This window comes from Diabrotica undecimpunctata, chromosome 6, assembly GCF_040954645.1.
Source record: "Diabrotica undecimpunctata isolate CICGRU chromosome 6, icDiaUnde3, whole genome shotgun sequence".
Taxonomy (NCBI): Eukaryota; Metazoa; Arthropoda; class Insecta; order Coleoptera; family Chrysomelidae; genus Diabrotica; species Diabrotica undecimpunctata.
The window spans coordinates 16753271-16769142 of NC_092808.1; the positions used below are offsets into that span (position 1 = coordinate 16753271).

Consider the following 15872-nt stretch of genomic DNA (forward strand, 5'->3'; position numbering starts at 1 on the left):
CGTCTACTTATTACATTTTACCCATTTAGCGAATTATCATCATTCGCTTTGTCTTTATGGTTATGTGGGGTCAGTTTGCCTAATTACAATTTCTTTACTCTTCCTCTCCTACTCCTCCCAAAAACTTGCAAATCAGTCATTCTTTGTATTGATTGATTAACGTATTGACTTTGAACATGCCTGAACCATCTTATCCTATACTATTTCATTTTAGCATCAATTGGTGCCACTCATTGTCTTCCTGTAACATACTCATTCTTAACACGTTCACGCCGCTACCAGATACATGGGTCTGGTATGAACTTTACGTTCAACCTGCACTGAAATTTATATATAATACCAATTTCGTGAACAGTTAGCATTACAACTTTCAAATCAAAATGAGTGTATTTCTGAAACCAACTTATCAAAACGAAAACATAGTCTGAAACGAGAAGAAGGTCCTGGTAGAAAACGTAGACTAAATTGTGTTGATTGTTACAAGAAGTTGAGACAAACTATGAAAAGTAAGGAAACTGACAAGAAGGTGACCAAAGTAAACACTTTTAGTGAAAATTTCGAAAATAAACCGGCTTTGTGCTTAACTTGTTTTAATGATAGACATATCTAATTATTAATTACTATTTTAATTATTATATATTTTTGTACACTTTAATATTACTTCAAATAAAAATTAATCATTTTATTAATTTTTTAAAAGTAAAATATTTCAAATTACCACATCAGTATCAGTATATTTTTTTTATACCGTGAATACTTTACCGGACATCGGAATCTGGTGCTATGTCTGCCAGAAATGGATTAGACTGTTTACTATGAGATGGCAGTGTTAGATTCAAGGTAATTTAAAAATGCAAAGTCACAGAAACCGTTTATTTATAGATATGTTTACCAGACCCATAGGTCTGGTATCGTCCGAACAGTAGACAGTGTTACCAGATACGGGGATCTGGCAACGTCAGTAAATGTTACTGACAAATTTAATGCCGTCGTGAACGTGTTAATGTTATCCTTTTTGTCATTCCACTTATCCAAGAACAAGAATGAATGAGAGAGAGTTTATGAACAAATAACTTCAAGAACTAAGTAAGCCAATAGAGACGAGAAAATTTTATCAGAAACTGAAAAAAAAAGGAATTCAAATAAAAGAAGTAAAGAGATAAGCAGGGTAATATATTCACAGAACAGCAAGAAAAACTAAGATGGAATTCCTGAATGAGACCGAAAATGTTTTAGATTATATTGATATATTAGATGTTCGTTTGTAATACTCCATTTAACGTTTTTTATAAAAATATTGATTTTAACTGTGTTATTAATATGCCATACGCTTAATAAACAATAAATTCTTCGCTACTGATACGCCTCTTGGTAAAAATCATAAGGACAACTAAGTTATACAATAACTTATCACACGTATGACTCATTTCATTATTTCTTTGCTGGAGTATAGTTGTATGTACCCTTTCTATTTTTTATCTCTTCTTATATTTTAACATTGCAATTTTTTTAAGTTCAATTCTTCATCGGATTCTTCTTCGTTATCGTTGTGATACCAGTGAGTAGTGTTCCTTTTTTTTGAGGCCAGGTATATTCTCCACTCACTAGTCAGAAACAGGAATATATAGAAATTCTGTAAAGTTGGTGGGTAGCAGCTTTCATTTCACCTCAGATAGTGAAGTAAGCTTCAGAAAATCAGTGGACGTTATTCAGGATAACGAAAATAATAAAATATGAAATTAAGTAAATAAACACATTTATTTCCTAATATATAACAATTTTCGATACACAATTTAAGAACAAGACAAAAAACATAACAAGAATCTAAATGCGTGAATTGAGTAGAGTGCATGTAAAATAAAAATACAGAATCAATACGATTTTAATACTTAATATCGAAAGTAAACTTCGTTTCGTTTTTTATTGAACTTATTTTGTGACTAAATGCATGGCTCTAGCGAGGTAGTCGACGTTCTTTGAGGTAACTCCAGCCATGGAGATACGTCCGTCTCTCGTTAGGTATACGCTGTGTTCTTTCACCAATTTGTCAACCTAAAAAAAAATTATAATAATAATTTTGAAATTGTACACATGCAAGATAAAGACAACTAAGCTAACTCTACAAAAATTAATAATACGCAGATAAAATCATTAATGATCTGTTCAAAATAAACTCAAATAGTTTCACCCATTGGATAAAAAATTGGATTGAAAAAATAAAAAAAAAGTCGAATGGATTCAATTTTATTTTATAATTTAAATTTTATTATATTATATAGCACGATCTCTCGTTTTGTTGTGTTTCAGTGCATTTTTGTTTGTTTTTGTTTATTCCCACCTTTTTTCAGAGAGACAGATAGCAATAGTAAACGCAGTCCCATGCGTGTTTCTTAATAAAATAAAATAGATTAAAAACGATAAGATATACGATCAGATAACTATGCTTCCCCTTCTCGGTAACTCCAAGAGTGCCACATCCCGTTTTTATTTACTCTTTCATACGTAAAACATTTGTACACATACGATTCATGCAACAAAGTATTCCACGTAAAAAAATTTTCCGACCGAGCTCGATTGCAAAATTATTATGCAAAAACAGGAAAAAGGTATTACATTTTTCTTTACGCGAATATTTTAGAGATAACTTTAAGTTTTTTACACCGAATTTTCAGAAGCTTTAAAGAGTTTTCCGATATTCCACAATCAAATTTCCAAAATGTTGTTTCTATAACTTTTCTTTCTGTAATTTTCATTTTTATGAGCTGAATTTTTTTTTATCTATTGTATCAGCAATTTTTAAATATTAAATTTAATCATAAACCATTTTACTTGTAACCATTTTTGTATTAGATATGATATTTCAAAATACAGTATACTCCCTTTATAACGAACACGGTTATTACAAGGTTTCGCTTATAACGAGGTACATTAGATGTCCCGTGAAATTTCTATTGAATTATAACCCTTTATAGCGAGGTAAATTTGCTTATAACGAGAGAAAATAAGATTGAAAAACGTGTTTTTTACGTTTTGGCCCGGCCGTAGCTATAAATAAATACCCTTTTTAACTGCGGGCCGCCCGCAATAAACTTCTTACAATTTATGATTCTTAGTCGGAAATGTAAAATTTATGATTCATAAGTGTCATTGTATTGGGTTGACCATTCACACCTAATAATATGGGTCCTAATAGACAAGATGTGGAAAGTGTTTTAAAGGTTGTCAGAAACTTTATCCAAGGACAAAACGCAAATGAAGAAGCATAAAACTGTTTCACATCTTTAGAAAATATGATAGATAGAATACTGGACAATTTAAAGCAGTCAAAAATGACAAAATAACTTTATACGCTTTATACATATTTACAGAATACAGATTTTTTGTTTTAACGTATATCCTTTACAGTAAAAGTAAACAACTCTTTTTTGTTTTAATGCATTTCATTGACAATAAAAGTAAACAACTTTGTTTTAAAAACGCCATTCAAACAATATTTATTAGCATCTTATATTGCTCCGAATGGCTTCACTATAGAAAGTTAATGTTTTAGAAAACTACATATTCATATGTATGCACAATATTATTGTTGTTGGATATAACGAGATCCGCTTATAACGAGGTAATTAGTCTGCCATTTCAGTTCTCGGTATAGAGGGAGTCTACTGTATATTGTCAAATTATCTTCAGGTTATAGATGAAGAGTGTAGTTAATACATGCGGAATATTATTGACGACCTTCAGAATAAACTATTATCAATCGATTTCAACAAAAATGTTATTGTTTTCTGATATTATTTCGCTAAGTTAATAAACAATGTGAAATTATCGATTACTACGTCATTGATGAAGGATATTATTATTAATACAAAAGCTTAAGAAAATACAAGTTATTAAAAATAAGAAATATATTTTTAATACAACAATAAATTTGTTGAATCAAAAATAAAAAGTGTCATATCATGCCACAACTTTTTTAATGTTGCGTATTTGGTTATTTTTATTATTGTAAACCAGAAAGGTCAATATTGATAAAACTGCTGGCCTTGTGACGAAATGTTCACAAGTTATTTCTAAATTGAAAGTATTTATAATATTATTAGGTCTATTGACTCAATTCTCGTTTATCCTAACAATATTCTAGTCTCTCCCAAAATTTGTCTCTCTAGTCTTCAAATCCACGATCTTTTGAGGTTTTTGGAATCTTTCGATTTGGCTACATGGGAAATAAGTTTTTCTCAGGAAATCGCAAATAGCCATGTATTTGAAAAATTTTTCCGGTAATATATATCTAGAATAAGAACACTTTTACCTTTTTTATAAAAATTTCTGCGTTGCTTTTTTAAATATTAAAAATTTAGTGCGAAAAATGCGATTCAAGTCAGCTGGCTTCTGCAGAACAAAACTAATTTAAGTGCTGTTTTGAGTAAGGACATATTGTTCCAGAACAGTTAAATCTGTAATAACCAACATTATGTCGTTTATGTTAATACCTTTAAGTATGTAATAATAAATTTAAACCCACTTTCTGCTTGATGAGGTTACATACAGTATTGTGCGAATTAATGGAATCATTGACATGTTTCAATTTCACAGTTGGCAACACTGTCCACAAATTTACAACTGACAAAGTATTGAAAACATAATCTTACTTTTCTCTGTATTTGAGGGTGTTTTAGGACACTTCTCACTAAGTTTGTATTGTTTTGTACTATTTTGTATTGTTTTCGGTAATTAGTGAGTTTGTTTCGTTTAATTTCATCATGAGTACTACACCTAGGAAGCGTGAAAAGATTATCACGTTAAGTGAACACACTTCTATGTCGCAAAGAGAAATCACAAGAACGTGTGGAATGAGTCAAGGGGTAGTAAGCAAGATTTTGAAGCATAAACGAGAAACGGGATCAATGGACATGAAAAGGTTGGGAAAATGGGAAAGAAAGGGGAAAAAACACCAGCAAATGAGAGATTTTTACTTCGAAAAGAGCAAATGGGACCCAAAAAAGAACAAGCTGACAGCTCCAACAAGATCTAGCAGCATCATGTATAGTGATTCATGAATCAACTGTGTGGAAAAGACTTTTGAGGAATGAAAAAAAAATGTCCTATTTACAGATGACACTCACTTTTTAGTTCAGAGACAGCGGTCGAAATACGTTAGAAAGTCTGACAATGTTTTTCATACATGGGGGTTGCCCTTGTAACAGCCAAAAATACAAATCCATGTTGGAACAGAACTCCAAAAATGCCAGCCCCAAAGAGAAGCGATTCTTTAACAGGACTCTGCTCCCTGTCACAAGTCAAAGTAAATGATGGAATTTTTCAAAAATTCAAAGATTAATGTTTTAGATTTGCCCGGTAATTCACCAGACCTCAACTCCATTGAAAATTTATGGACCATTTGCAAAGCTAGACTACTACAAAAAAAAATAATAGAAGCGGTCATTCAGGTTTGGTTTCAAGATGAAAGGATATCTGGGAACTGTCGAAAGCTCGTAGAATCTATGCCAAAACGGGTAAAATCAGTAATTGCAGACAAAGGGGGACATATTTCCTACTAAATAATGTAAGTTCACCTTTATAAGTTTGTCAAAATATAATTTTTTTCCAAATAAACTGTTTTTTTTTTATTAAAACTGCCTATGATTCCATAATTCGTACAGTACTGTAGCAAATACTAAGCAAAGTTCACTGAAGATGGTCAGATAAGACCGAAAACGTTCGTTCTGAACAATTTCAACAATTGTAATCCATTTAGATTTTTTTATTTACTTTTTAATCAAATATATACCTACCTATTAAAACAGAAGTTTTCACTTCCATGTAAAAGTATTTGATTTTTAGTTCTTATGATTTAGATTTATGGTATATATTATATAATACATAATTTGTATTTCGATACTTGTTTGACAATATTCAATTCAAAATAAACTACCATTTTGCACTACCAATAATATATTCTGAATAAAAATCAAAAATAGGCCAGTTACCTGTTCAGGTCCCATTCCGGTGAAACAGAACATTCCTATTTGGTTTGTAATGTGTTCCCAGTTTCTGCTTGAACCTTCCTTCTTTAAGTTTTCCCTGAGTTTGTTACGAACTGAGATGATTCTGTCGGCCATTCCTTTTACTTCGGGCAACCTAAAAAATGTGGTAAATATCAAATTATGATACAGATATGACACAAACATTTCAAAAGAATTTGAAATTGGAAAAATACTTTTGAAAAAAATATTACTCCTAATATTGGGCTTCAAGTACCTGGATATTTGTAAAAATATATTCTGCTGTTATTTCATCGTTATCGTTTACATGAAGTCAATATTCATCTACCATTCTGTTCTTTTCAATACAATATCCCGATTTCGGACATTTCCGCACCTATGAAATCAATTAACATGGTTTATTTTTTTTTGCTTAGATCATTGATCGTACAGCCAGTAAGCATGTGACGAATATTTTTTTATTCGTTCTATTATTTGAAAACAAAAAACAATTAACAGACCAAAAAAAAAACAGACCAACGCTGGTTTTCGGAGTCAGACAGCCGGCGCCTATCCTCGTCGAGTCGGTGACGTGCAAATAATTCTTTGTATTTAGGCGGGCCTGGCGAAAATGCTCCTGCGTGTTGGTAGTCTGCCTCAGACGTTTACCTGAATAAACGTTCCATTCTGGTTTCAGGCACCTGACACCGATGAGGTGTTTGTACTCGCCGTAAATATGTCTTAACTTATTAATTGGATGTGTTTCCCTTCTGATTGGTTTTAACTTTATTAAAACATTGTCAATACGCAGTAAAAGAACCAACAGCCTGTCCTCTTGTAAGTTCCATGCTACACTGATTAATCAACGCTCTACAGTGTCGGCGCGAAAAACCATCGTTCATAATGGGCATATCCTACCCATCGCCCGGAGTCAGACAGTCGTCCCGAGAATCTGAATCTAACTGCCAGTACCAGTCTTCATGTTCTTATACTTGAAGTATTTATTTTTGATATTTGATTACGGATTATTATTATTGTGTCTCAAAAATATTTTTACTTAAAACAGTATTGTTTTATGTAAGGTAAAATATTTGAATATAATTTAGTCCAAAAGCGAAACTACAACTATTATTGGTTAATAGCTGAGCATTAGGTAGGACGATAGGTTAACAAAGTTATAAGACAAAGATGGTATAACAGAACGGAAAGAAACATACAGGGTACTTATGTGTACTAATTCACTCTCCCAAAACAATGGCATTACTTAAATTTACACAAACTCATGACAAATTGTATAAAAATGGATATATACGATCGAACAGATCTTAAGGAAGATAAAAATATGGAGATTATTCAGTTTATATAATTATATAAATAAGTATTTAAAAACTACCGATGCATCATTCTACATAAACGACTTATACAGTAATGAAATAAATAACAAGAGGAAAACTAACAAGTTACACATAAAAATCAATACGAAGATAAATGAGTGTCTAGCCAGGCTCTTGGCTCCCATGTGTCAGTTTTTCAGGCCGAGATCTTTGAGATTGTGGTATGTGATCAAAAGATATTAACTTGCTCAGGCAGGGCTATCTCTATCTGCTCTGGCAGTCAAGCAACGCCAAAGGTCCTGGAAACACCTAAAGTCAGCTCTAAACTGATTCTTGGGTGCAACAGAGCACCAATAGAGTCAACTTGATATCGGTACCAGGACACACAGGTGTGGAAGAAAACGAACGGGCTGATGCCCTGGCAGGACAGGGCTCATCCACTCTGCCTGTTAGCCACGAACCTATGATTGGAGTACTCTTCAGTACTCAATGAGCTTCTTTTGCAGAGATTCCAGGACTCCTGGTGAAGGTATGAGACAAGTTAAACTCCACATAGCGGGACCATCCAAAAGTCTTAAGGGCCAACTTGTCCTTCACGATGCGGTCTATGTGATGAGGAGGAGACAACCTCCTCACCTGTCCTCTGAAAGTGCCCCACACTGGCCCACCAGAGGTGGCAGATGCCTTTATGCAACCGAGCCAACTAAAGGAGTTACCCCTAAAGAGACTTGTGGCTTTCTGGGCCCTATTTAAAAGCTTCCTTAAATTTGATCAGTTACCAACATCTGTAAAAAAATGTACTAGTCACAATAATTTCAAAATGATACTTAAACAATATATCAAAAATTTATAGTGTACTTTCTTTATATTGTATGTATATGAGGTTTTTTCTATTTAAATAAAGATCTATCTATCTATATGAAAGCTAAAGATCAGGTCCTTAACCATAACCATGCAGACCATTAGATACTATAAATTAACTACATGACAAAGCGATACCTCAATTAATAGTTGTAAAAATAAAACTAGAAGAATAGATGGTGCCATATTTTCGCTAAACGTAAGTTTCTAATACATTAAAACAGAGCAACTACTGATTAAATAGATTTCCTGTGGAAATCATCACATATTTCATGAATATATACCTGATAACACATTTTCGAATAGAAGTTAGAAAGTGAAGAAGACTAATGTTTATCAAATTTGCTGTAAAATCGATATATGTATAATAAAATTTAGAAGTAGCAAATTATTTGTTGTATGTAAGTATATATGCGTAAATTTAAAGAATATACCAATTTTACTTACCACTGGCTTCTCAAAGCAGAGTCGCTTAAAATTTCAGCTACAATTCTGGCACCATTAACAGGAGGGTTGGAATACATGGGTCTGACAAGGATTTTAATTTGAGACATGACTCTATCAGCTTCTTCTTTGGAATGGGCGATAATGCTGAAAGCTCCGGCTCTTTCACCATAGAGACCCATATTCTTGGCAAAGCTTTGAGCGAGTGCGACTCTGTGACCTTGTTCAACGAAATATCTCACCTAGAAATTAAATAGGACAATAAAAACGGTTTTGTGGAATGGAGTAATTAACTTACTGCAAAAGCGTCGTTGTCAACGCTGCCGGTAGCGAAACCTTGGTATGCCATGTCGAAATATACAAAAAGATTCCTCTTCCTGATTACGTCAGACAATTCTTTCCACTGTTCTTTGTTGGGGTCAACTCCGGTTGGGTTGTGTGCACAAGCATGGAGAAGGATGATAGATTTTTCGGGGATTTTCTGAAATATCAAGATTATTATTAAATCAAATCAAATATTATTCTCATTGTTTTGTGTCTTTTAATAATTCTATTGAAAATATTGTTAACAACCATGAATATGACTCGAGATAATTTTCACAAATCCAGCTCCTGAACCATTAGTTAAACTTAAGTCATACTGACTTGCAAGGTATGCAAACTGACCTAATCTATGGTACAATCAGCAGAATTGTATCTCCATTTTTCAAAGGACCTTTAATTTAATTACAGGGAGCCATATATGAGAGGTATATGCCAAACATATTTGACTTTCGTTCATAACTTCGCCTTGCTTTATTATTTGCCACCCAGCTTGTGATATCTGGAGTTCATTCGAGTTCACAACACCTAATTTTGAGAGACCCTTGACCTAATTTTGAGAGACATACTACGAAATGACGTGATACAGCGAAGAACTGTTAAAGAAAACATAGAAAGTATTATAAGTTAAGTGGAAATGAACAGGGCACATTTCACGACAACTATAACTAATTTTCCAAAATTCTGGAAATATTCCTGTTGCAAAGAAATTCATTAAATATAATGTGAAGTGGACTTGATAGTACAAAACTTACAAGATTTCAGAATAATAGGTGGAATACCATCAGGACTTGGATCCTTATTCACTTCAATATTTGACATCTCTTCATAAATTGTTGATGTCGATATACATAAATAATTGTGACATAGTATGAAACTTTTAAATCAATTTCGTATTTTGAACACTTACAAACTAAAATGTTATTTAGTTAATTAGATTTGATAAATAATCCAAAGGATGTAGCAAAGCAAAATATATTCGAGATATCTGAGGTCGTAAACTCTCTCGAAATAACTGTACTGTAGTAATAAATGTGTCTCAAAAATATTTTTACTTAAAACAGAATTGTTTTATGTAAGGTAAATTTTTGAAGTTGCTTTCGTCCTAAAGCGAAACTACAACTATTATTAATTAATAGCTGAGTATTAGGTAGGACAATTTAATAAGTTGATCATAATTAATTTGATATGCTTAATATTAACATCTTAATATTGCCTGCTTAATATTGACAATCAAACAAATGAAATACAGAGGCGAATAGGCCTGACATGGGCAGCATTTGGCAAACTAAGCCATATTCTAAAAAGTTCAATTCCCATGTGTCTCAAGCGAAAAGTTTATAACCAATGTGTTTTGCCTGTACAAACTTATGGAGCAGAGACTTTAACACTCACGCAGAAATCTGCGAATAAACTAAGAGTTACACAACGAGCCATGGAACGTGCAATGTTGAATGTGAGCCTCCGAGACCACATAACAAACCGACAAATCAGGCAAAGATCAGGAGTTCAAGACGTCATCGAAAGAACCACGAGACTTAAGTAGAACTGGGCAGGACACTTAGCCAGAACACAAGATGGACGATGGACAAGACGAATTATGGAATGGAGGCCCAGAAATTATAAAAGAAGCCGAGGACGACCACCGACTAGATGGACCGACGACATAAAAAGAGTAGCGGGAAACTGGCTACAAGCGGCCCAGTGTAGAGAACACTGGAAAGAACTGAGGGAGGCCTATGTCCAGCAGTGGACGGGATTGGCTGATTGATGAATATTAACAATTATATGGTCTATCTTGGTATGTATGTGACATATACTTTAACAAAGTTTGAGTTTTAGATAAAACATATATACAGAGAGTATATTAAAGTTACTGATATGTGAACAGCAATTTAAAACCCTTTTTCTTTTCTTCTTTTTAGAAATATGTCTTCATTAATGCAGGTTGTAAGATGTTATCTGTCCTGTGTTGCTAGTCCAAGTTATTTGAAACCTAGACCTGTATATTATTTGATGTTTCCCATCCAGGACAGTTTTTTTCTTTCAATGCTGCGTTTTCCTTTCCTACTTCCTTTATAATTGAGCATAAACAAATGGGATGTGTATATTTCGTGTCTTAACACTTGTCTTAAGTAAGTCATTTTTCTTAAAAATAAGGAAAATGAGGAAAATCGAATGCCTTGTTTTTGCAGGTATTTTTTCCTTAGGAAACCAATAGCCTATATGCAAAATTTTTTAAAAATAGAATCAATTCCCTTCTATTGATTTGTAAAAGGGCATAAGGAGGAAAATCTTTACAGCACATGCAATTTTCTTTACAAAAGCAAATTCAATTTTCACACAGATTTCCCTAGGAAACCCCACAGTTTTCACATATTTTGCTATCCTTGTTTTTATCTTTCAGTGCTCTTAAAGGCATAAGGCACAAAGCTGAACTATTGATTTTGAACTTTAATTTATCTTTTTTGACTTCTTCTATTTTTATTGTTCATATTTCCGCCTCAAAAACGCCAAAACTTGAAATATCTCTACCTAAATATTTTAATTTGTTTTATAGCCAAAAACCATCATGAGACAAATTTGAATTTTCCACTGAATTGATGTAAAATTAGTTTCATTGTCCGCTACTAGCACTAAAATATCTGTGTGGATAAGAACATGTTTTCCCTCAATGTATATCCTTTAATTTGACGCAATTTAATTATTATTTTGTATATAACGATCTTCTTCGTCACTATCAGTAAATGTAGGCATCACATTATCTAGCTACGGAAAGCTCGAAACTGAAGTGGAAGATCAAGTGAATAGAGCAAACAGAGCCGCAGGCTACCTGAATGAAACAATATAGAGAAATATATATATCGGGAAAGAAACGAAAGATAGAATTTACAAAACAGTCATCAGACCAATAATGACATACGCGGCAGAAACAAGACCTGACACACAGGGGACAAAAAGAAAACACAAGAAAAATTGATGGTAAGACACTATGGGACAGAGCTAGAAGTACGGATATACAATGTAGATGCAAGGTGGAGAACATCATGAACTGGGTAAGAAATAGAAGAGTAGAATGGAACGATCATGCTGATCAAATGACAACAAATAGAGTTGTAAAGGAAGTTCCCCAATAGGAAGAAGATCAGTAGGAAGACCACAAAAACGATGAAACGACAACTTACTGGAGGCACATTGAAAAACAGACAGAGTCATGTCTATATAAAAAGAAGAAGAAGGTGTAGTTGAGCCATACTTCGTTTTATCTTTTGGTGGTTTATCTCTTGCTACTTTTACCATTCTTGTCTCCTTCATTCTACTTCTATGATCATTTCTTTCTTTTTTCTGTTTAGTATGTACGCATTTGTGATGTCTTAATTCCTTTTCCAGCCTCTCAGTATATTTCCTGTAGTGAATCTCAATATTCCCATATTATCTTCCAATAAGTCCTCGTGTTGTGACTGTGTCAGACCTTGTGTCTGATTCATACGCAATTATTGGTCATATATTGACTTTATAAATTCTTGATTTTATGTCAGTTAATACATATATATTTTGAAAAGTCAAAAACATTTATTTTAAAAACTATTTCCAAGGTGGAAATCAAAATGTCAATAAACCATCTTCAATCCTGCAATTGTAAATCCCCAGTAAATATTATTTAAAAATCATGTCACTAGATAATATTAGAACATGTTCTATAAATTATTTGATAAATGTTTATCAAAGAATTGCTTTATGTTGTAAGTACAAAATAACATTTATTGTTTCAGATTATTTGCAGTTCATGTAGATTATATCAAGGATAAAAAAGCAACATAATCCTTTTAACTTATTTTTATCACTGATCGATAAGAACAAGTAAAATTAATTTTTAAACGCTGTAAAAATAAACCTACTTTTTGTTGGAAGCAGTTCAATGTCAATAAAAGTATTAAAAGTTCATTAATATTAAGGTTACATAAGAAGATCAGTCAACAGGTGTCAATCCTTGAACCTGCAAATTATTATTTGATTCTTTTGTAATCAAACAAGTGTGTTGTATTTAAACTGTTATTTAATACTTTATTTAAACTGTAGATACATTAAATTTAAGAATTTTGATATATATGTCAACCATTATGTAACTCTATGATTCACAAATGAAAAGATATAATGGTGAAATAAAAAAAGAAAAAGTTGTTTAAAATAAGAGAAATTGATAAAAATGTGATGGAAAGCATAAAAACTCAAAATAACAAATCTTTTAATCCAAATCAAATTTGGTACCATGCAGGAATAAATGCAGAAATATAAAAAGAGTACTCATAAAATCTATATAGGTCTATAGCTAGACAAAATGAAATAAAACAAGTTTAAGATATCTGCAGAAACTCACTATTAACAAAGGAAACCAGTGATTTACAACATGATAACAAAATATTGTTTTGAAGCTATTTTCTTGAGGCATTTTAAAGTAATTACTATTTTAATGGGAATAAGCCACAATTCAAGGTTAATGTAAGTTTATTGACGTTTCAATTTCCACTGGGGAAATTGTTCTTTGGAAAAGTGGAAATTGAAACGTCAATAAACTTATTTTAACCTTCAATTGTGGCTTATCCCCTAAAAATAGTAATTATGATAACAAAACTCAAATTAATATTAATAAGAGATAAACAAAAAAAACCCAATATGGAATAGTTGGAAAGCAAAATCGTTGTTCAGACAAAATGAAAGAACCAATAATGGTTAAGTACCACAATTGAATAAAAAGCTAAAAAAATTGTATAACATTTCAGCATCTGACAAGAGAACTTATATGACAAAGAGAATGATCTTATGGTTCACACAATGAGAATTCACGGAATCTTCTTCTTAAAGTTCTATTTTCTATTGAAGATTTACCTTCCATAATCAACAACTGTAGCAGTATTGTGATCCTCATATGACATGTCCAGAAAACATAGGTTTTTGTTTTTAAATGTTTGAATAACTTTCTCATTGTTAATAACTCTGCATAGGACTTCAGTATTAACAGAATATAGGTGGCTAAAATAGTTTTAAATAGGGTCCAATTCACTAGAAGTAGGAGAGTACTACAAATATAATGATAGGTTCATAAATTTCATGCAAATTTCAGAAAAATAGGATAATTATTTGACAGAAGAACCAAAAAGAGAGTAAAATTGAGAAAAAGAGTTCACCAAGTAGTAATAAGGATAATAGTGCTTAGTTATTTAAAAATACTTACAGAAATATCCTCTATGGTGCCTTTGAAGTCCAATCCACAGGTTTTAGCATCATAATATCTGTAAGTTTTAACTTCTAACCCTGAGTGTTTGAAAATGGGATTGTGGTTTCCCCATGAGGGGGCTGGCAGGTAGATTATTTTGTTTCCAGGGAAAAAACCATTCAAAAAAGCACCTCCTATCCTGAGGGAACCAGTACCAGAAATACCTTGAACAGTGGCATTTAGACCATCTTTCAAAACTGATGAGTTTTCACCAAGAGCGAGCTCTATGCTTCTTTTACAAAATTCAGCTACACCAGAAATTGGGGCATATTCCTTGTCCAAACCCTTAGATTTTATCTTTTCTTCAGCTGCACGGACAGATGGTAAAACATATGGTTTTCCATTATCATCTCTGTAAGCTCCTACACCCAAGTTGATCTTGTTAGGGTTGTTATCTTTTTTGAAGGCTTCAGTTACTCCTAGGATGACATCAGGGGGTCCCATTTGAACACCAGACCACCAAGAACTTGAAAAAACAGTAAAAATGTGGCATATTGATATAATAATGAAAAAAAAAACATTAACAAAAAGAGTGTAAGTAACCTTTTCTATTTTGAGTTAAACGAACAAATAGGAGTGTGGAAAAGAATATAAGTATTTCAAAAAAATATAATAAGTATATAAAAATATATTTGTCCTGGTAAGGATAGCCCAGGATAGAGAATATACTCCATTCTGAGTGAATTTAAAATCTAAAAACAAAAGTATACAGATAGACATGCAGTAAAGGGAGTTTGGGTAGTTTTCTGGTAAGATAAACCAAGTAAGCCATTGTAGTTATTGTAACTGTTGTGTACCAAACTTAGAATGTGCAAGCTCACAACTAGCAATATGGAGTCACCTAAGATAGTTCAATTCATGATACTGTGATACATGACTGTAAAAGTAAGATCAACAAATTTAGATTAGAAACAAATAACTTTTAATAGTGATGGAATTTATGAGATCATTTTATTGTTTTATAAAATTATTTAGGACCTATATATGTCTTGTAAAAAAATTGGTACATATATGTCTTAAAGAGAATAGAAGAAAATTAACTCGACATGTTTATTCCTCTATAGCTATAATCAAAAGAAAATTCAACATACTTGTTAAATTAAGTTTAGAAATATGCAAAGAATGAATGAATATTATGTAATTCTTTGCTAATGTCTAATATTCCAGAATTAATAAATTTAGAAACTGTCCTTAATGAAGTATTAAGAAGGTCTCGGTGTCCTTTAATAATGAAAATGCTGATCTGCCTGATTCTGATATAGGCTAGGTTAGGTCATCAAGAAGGGATAATTTAAACAATTATAAATTATATTAGTTACCTGGCCCTTTGTGCAACGGCGTTAATTCCATTTTTGCTATGTAAAAGTGACACTGTTTGTTTCAGAGACATGTTCACTGCTTTCTTCTGGTTGTTTGTTGGCTTTTATGATAAAAAAAAGGGATTTGATAAAAACTAGAAGAGATAACACCGCTGCACGTCACTCGAAGCTGGTTGCCAATAAGCAAAAAGCAACTGAAAAATAAGTGACGAAATCACCAATTTTATTTCTCTAACTTTTAAGAAGGCGCCTCAGGACTGCAGAGCCCGGTGATTTCGAAGGTTAAAAAGGTCATCGAGTTGTCAGATTACGTTTGTCAACGTCAATCTGACGTTCA

General features: G+C 32.4%; 1 protein-coding gene across 1 annotated transcript; it reads right to left on the reverse strand.

Annotated features, from left to right (window-relative positions):
* Positions 1-1739: 1739 nt before the first annotated feature.
* Got2 (glutamate oxaloacetate transaminase 2) lies at positions 1740-15837 on the reverse strand. The gene is made up of 6 exons (XM_072534314.1): positions 15536-15837; positions 14175-14682; positions 8919-9101; positions 8624-8862; positions 5988-6138; positions 1740-2052 (listed from the first exon to the last, which is right to left on the reverse strand). The coding sequence occupies exons 1-6, from the start codon at positions 15604-15606 to the stop codon at positions 1930-1932; spliced, it is 1275 nt and encodes a 424-aa protein (XP_072390415.1). The 5' UTR covers positions 15607-15837; the 3' UTR covers positions 1740-1929.
* Positions 15838-15872: the final 35 nt, after the last annotated feature.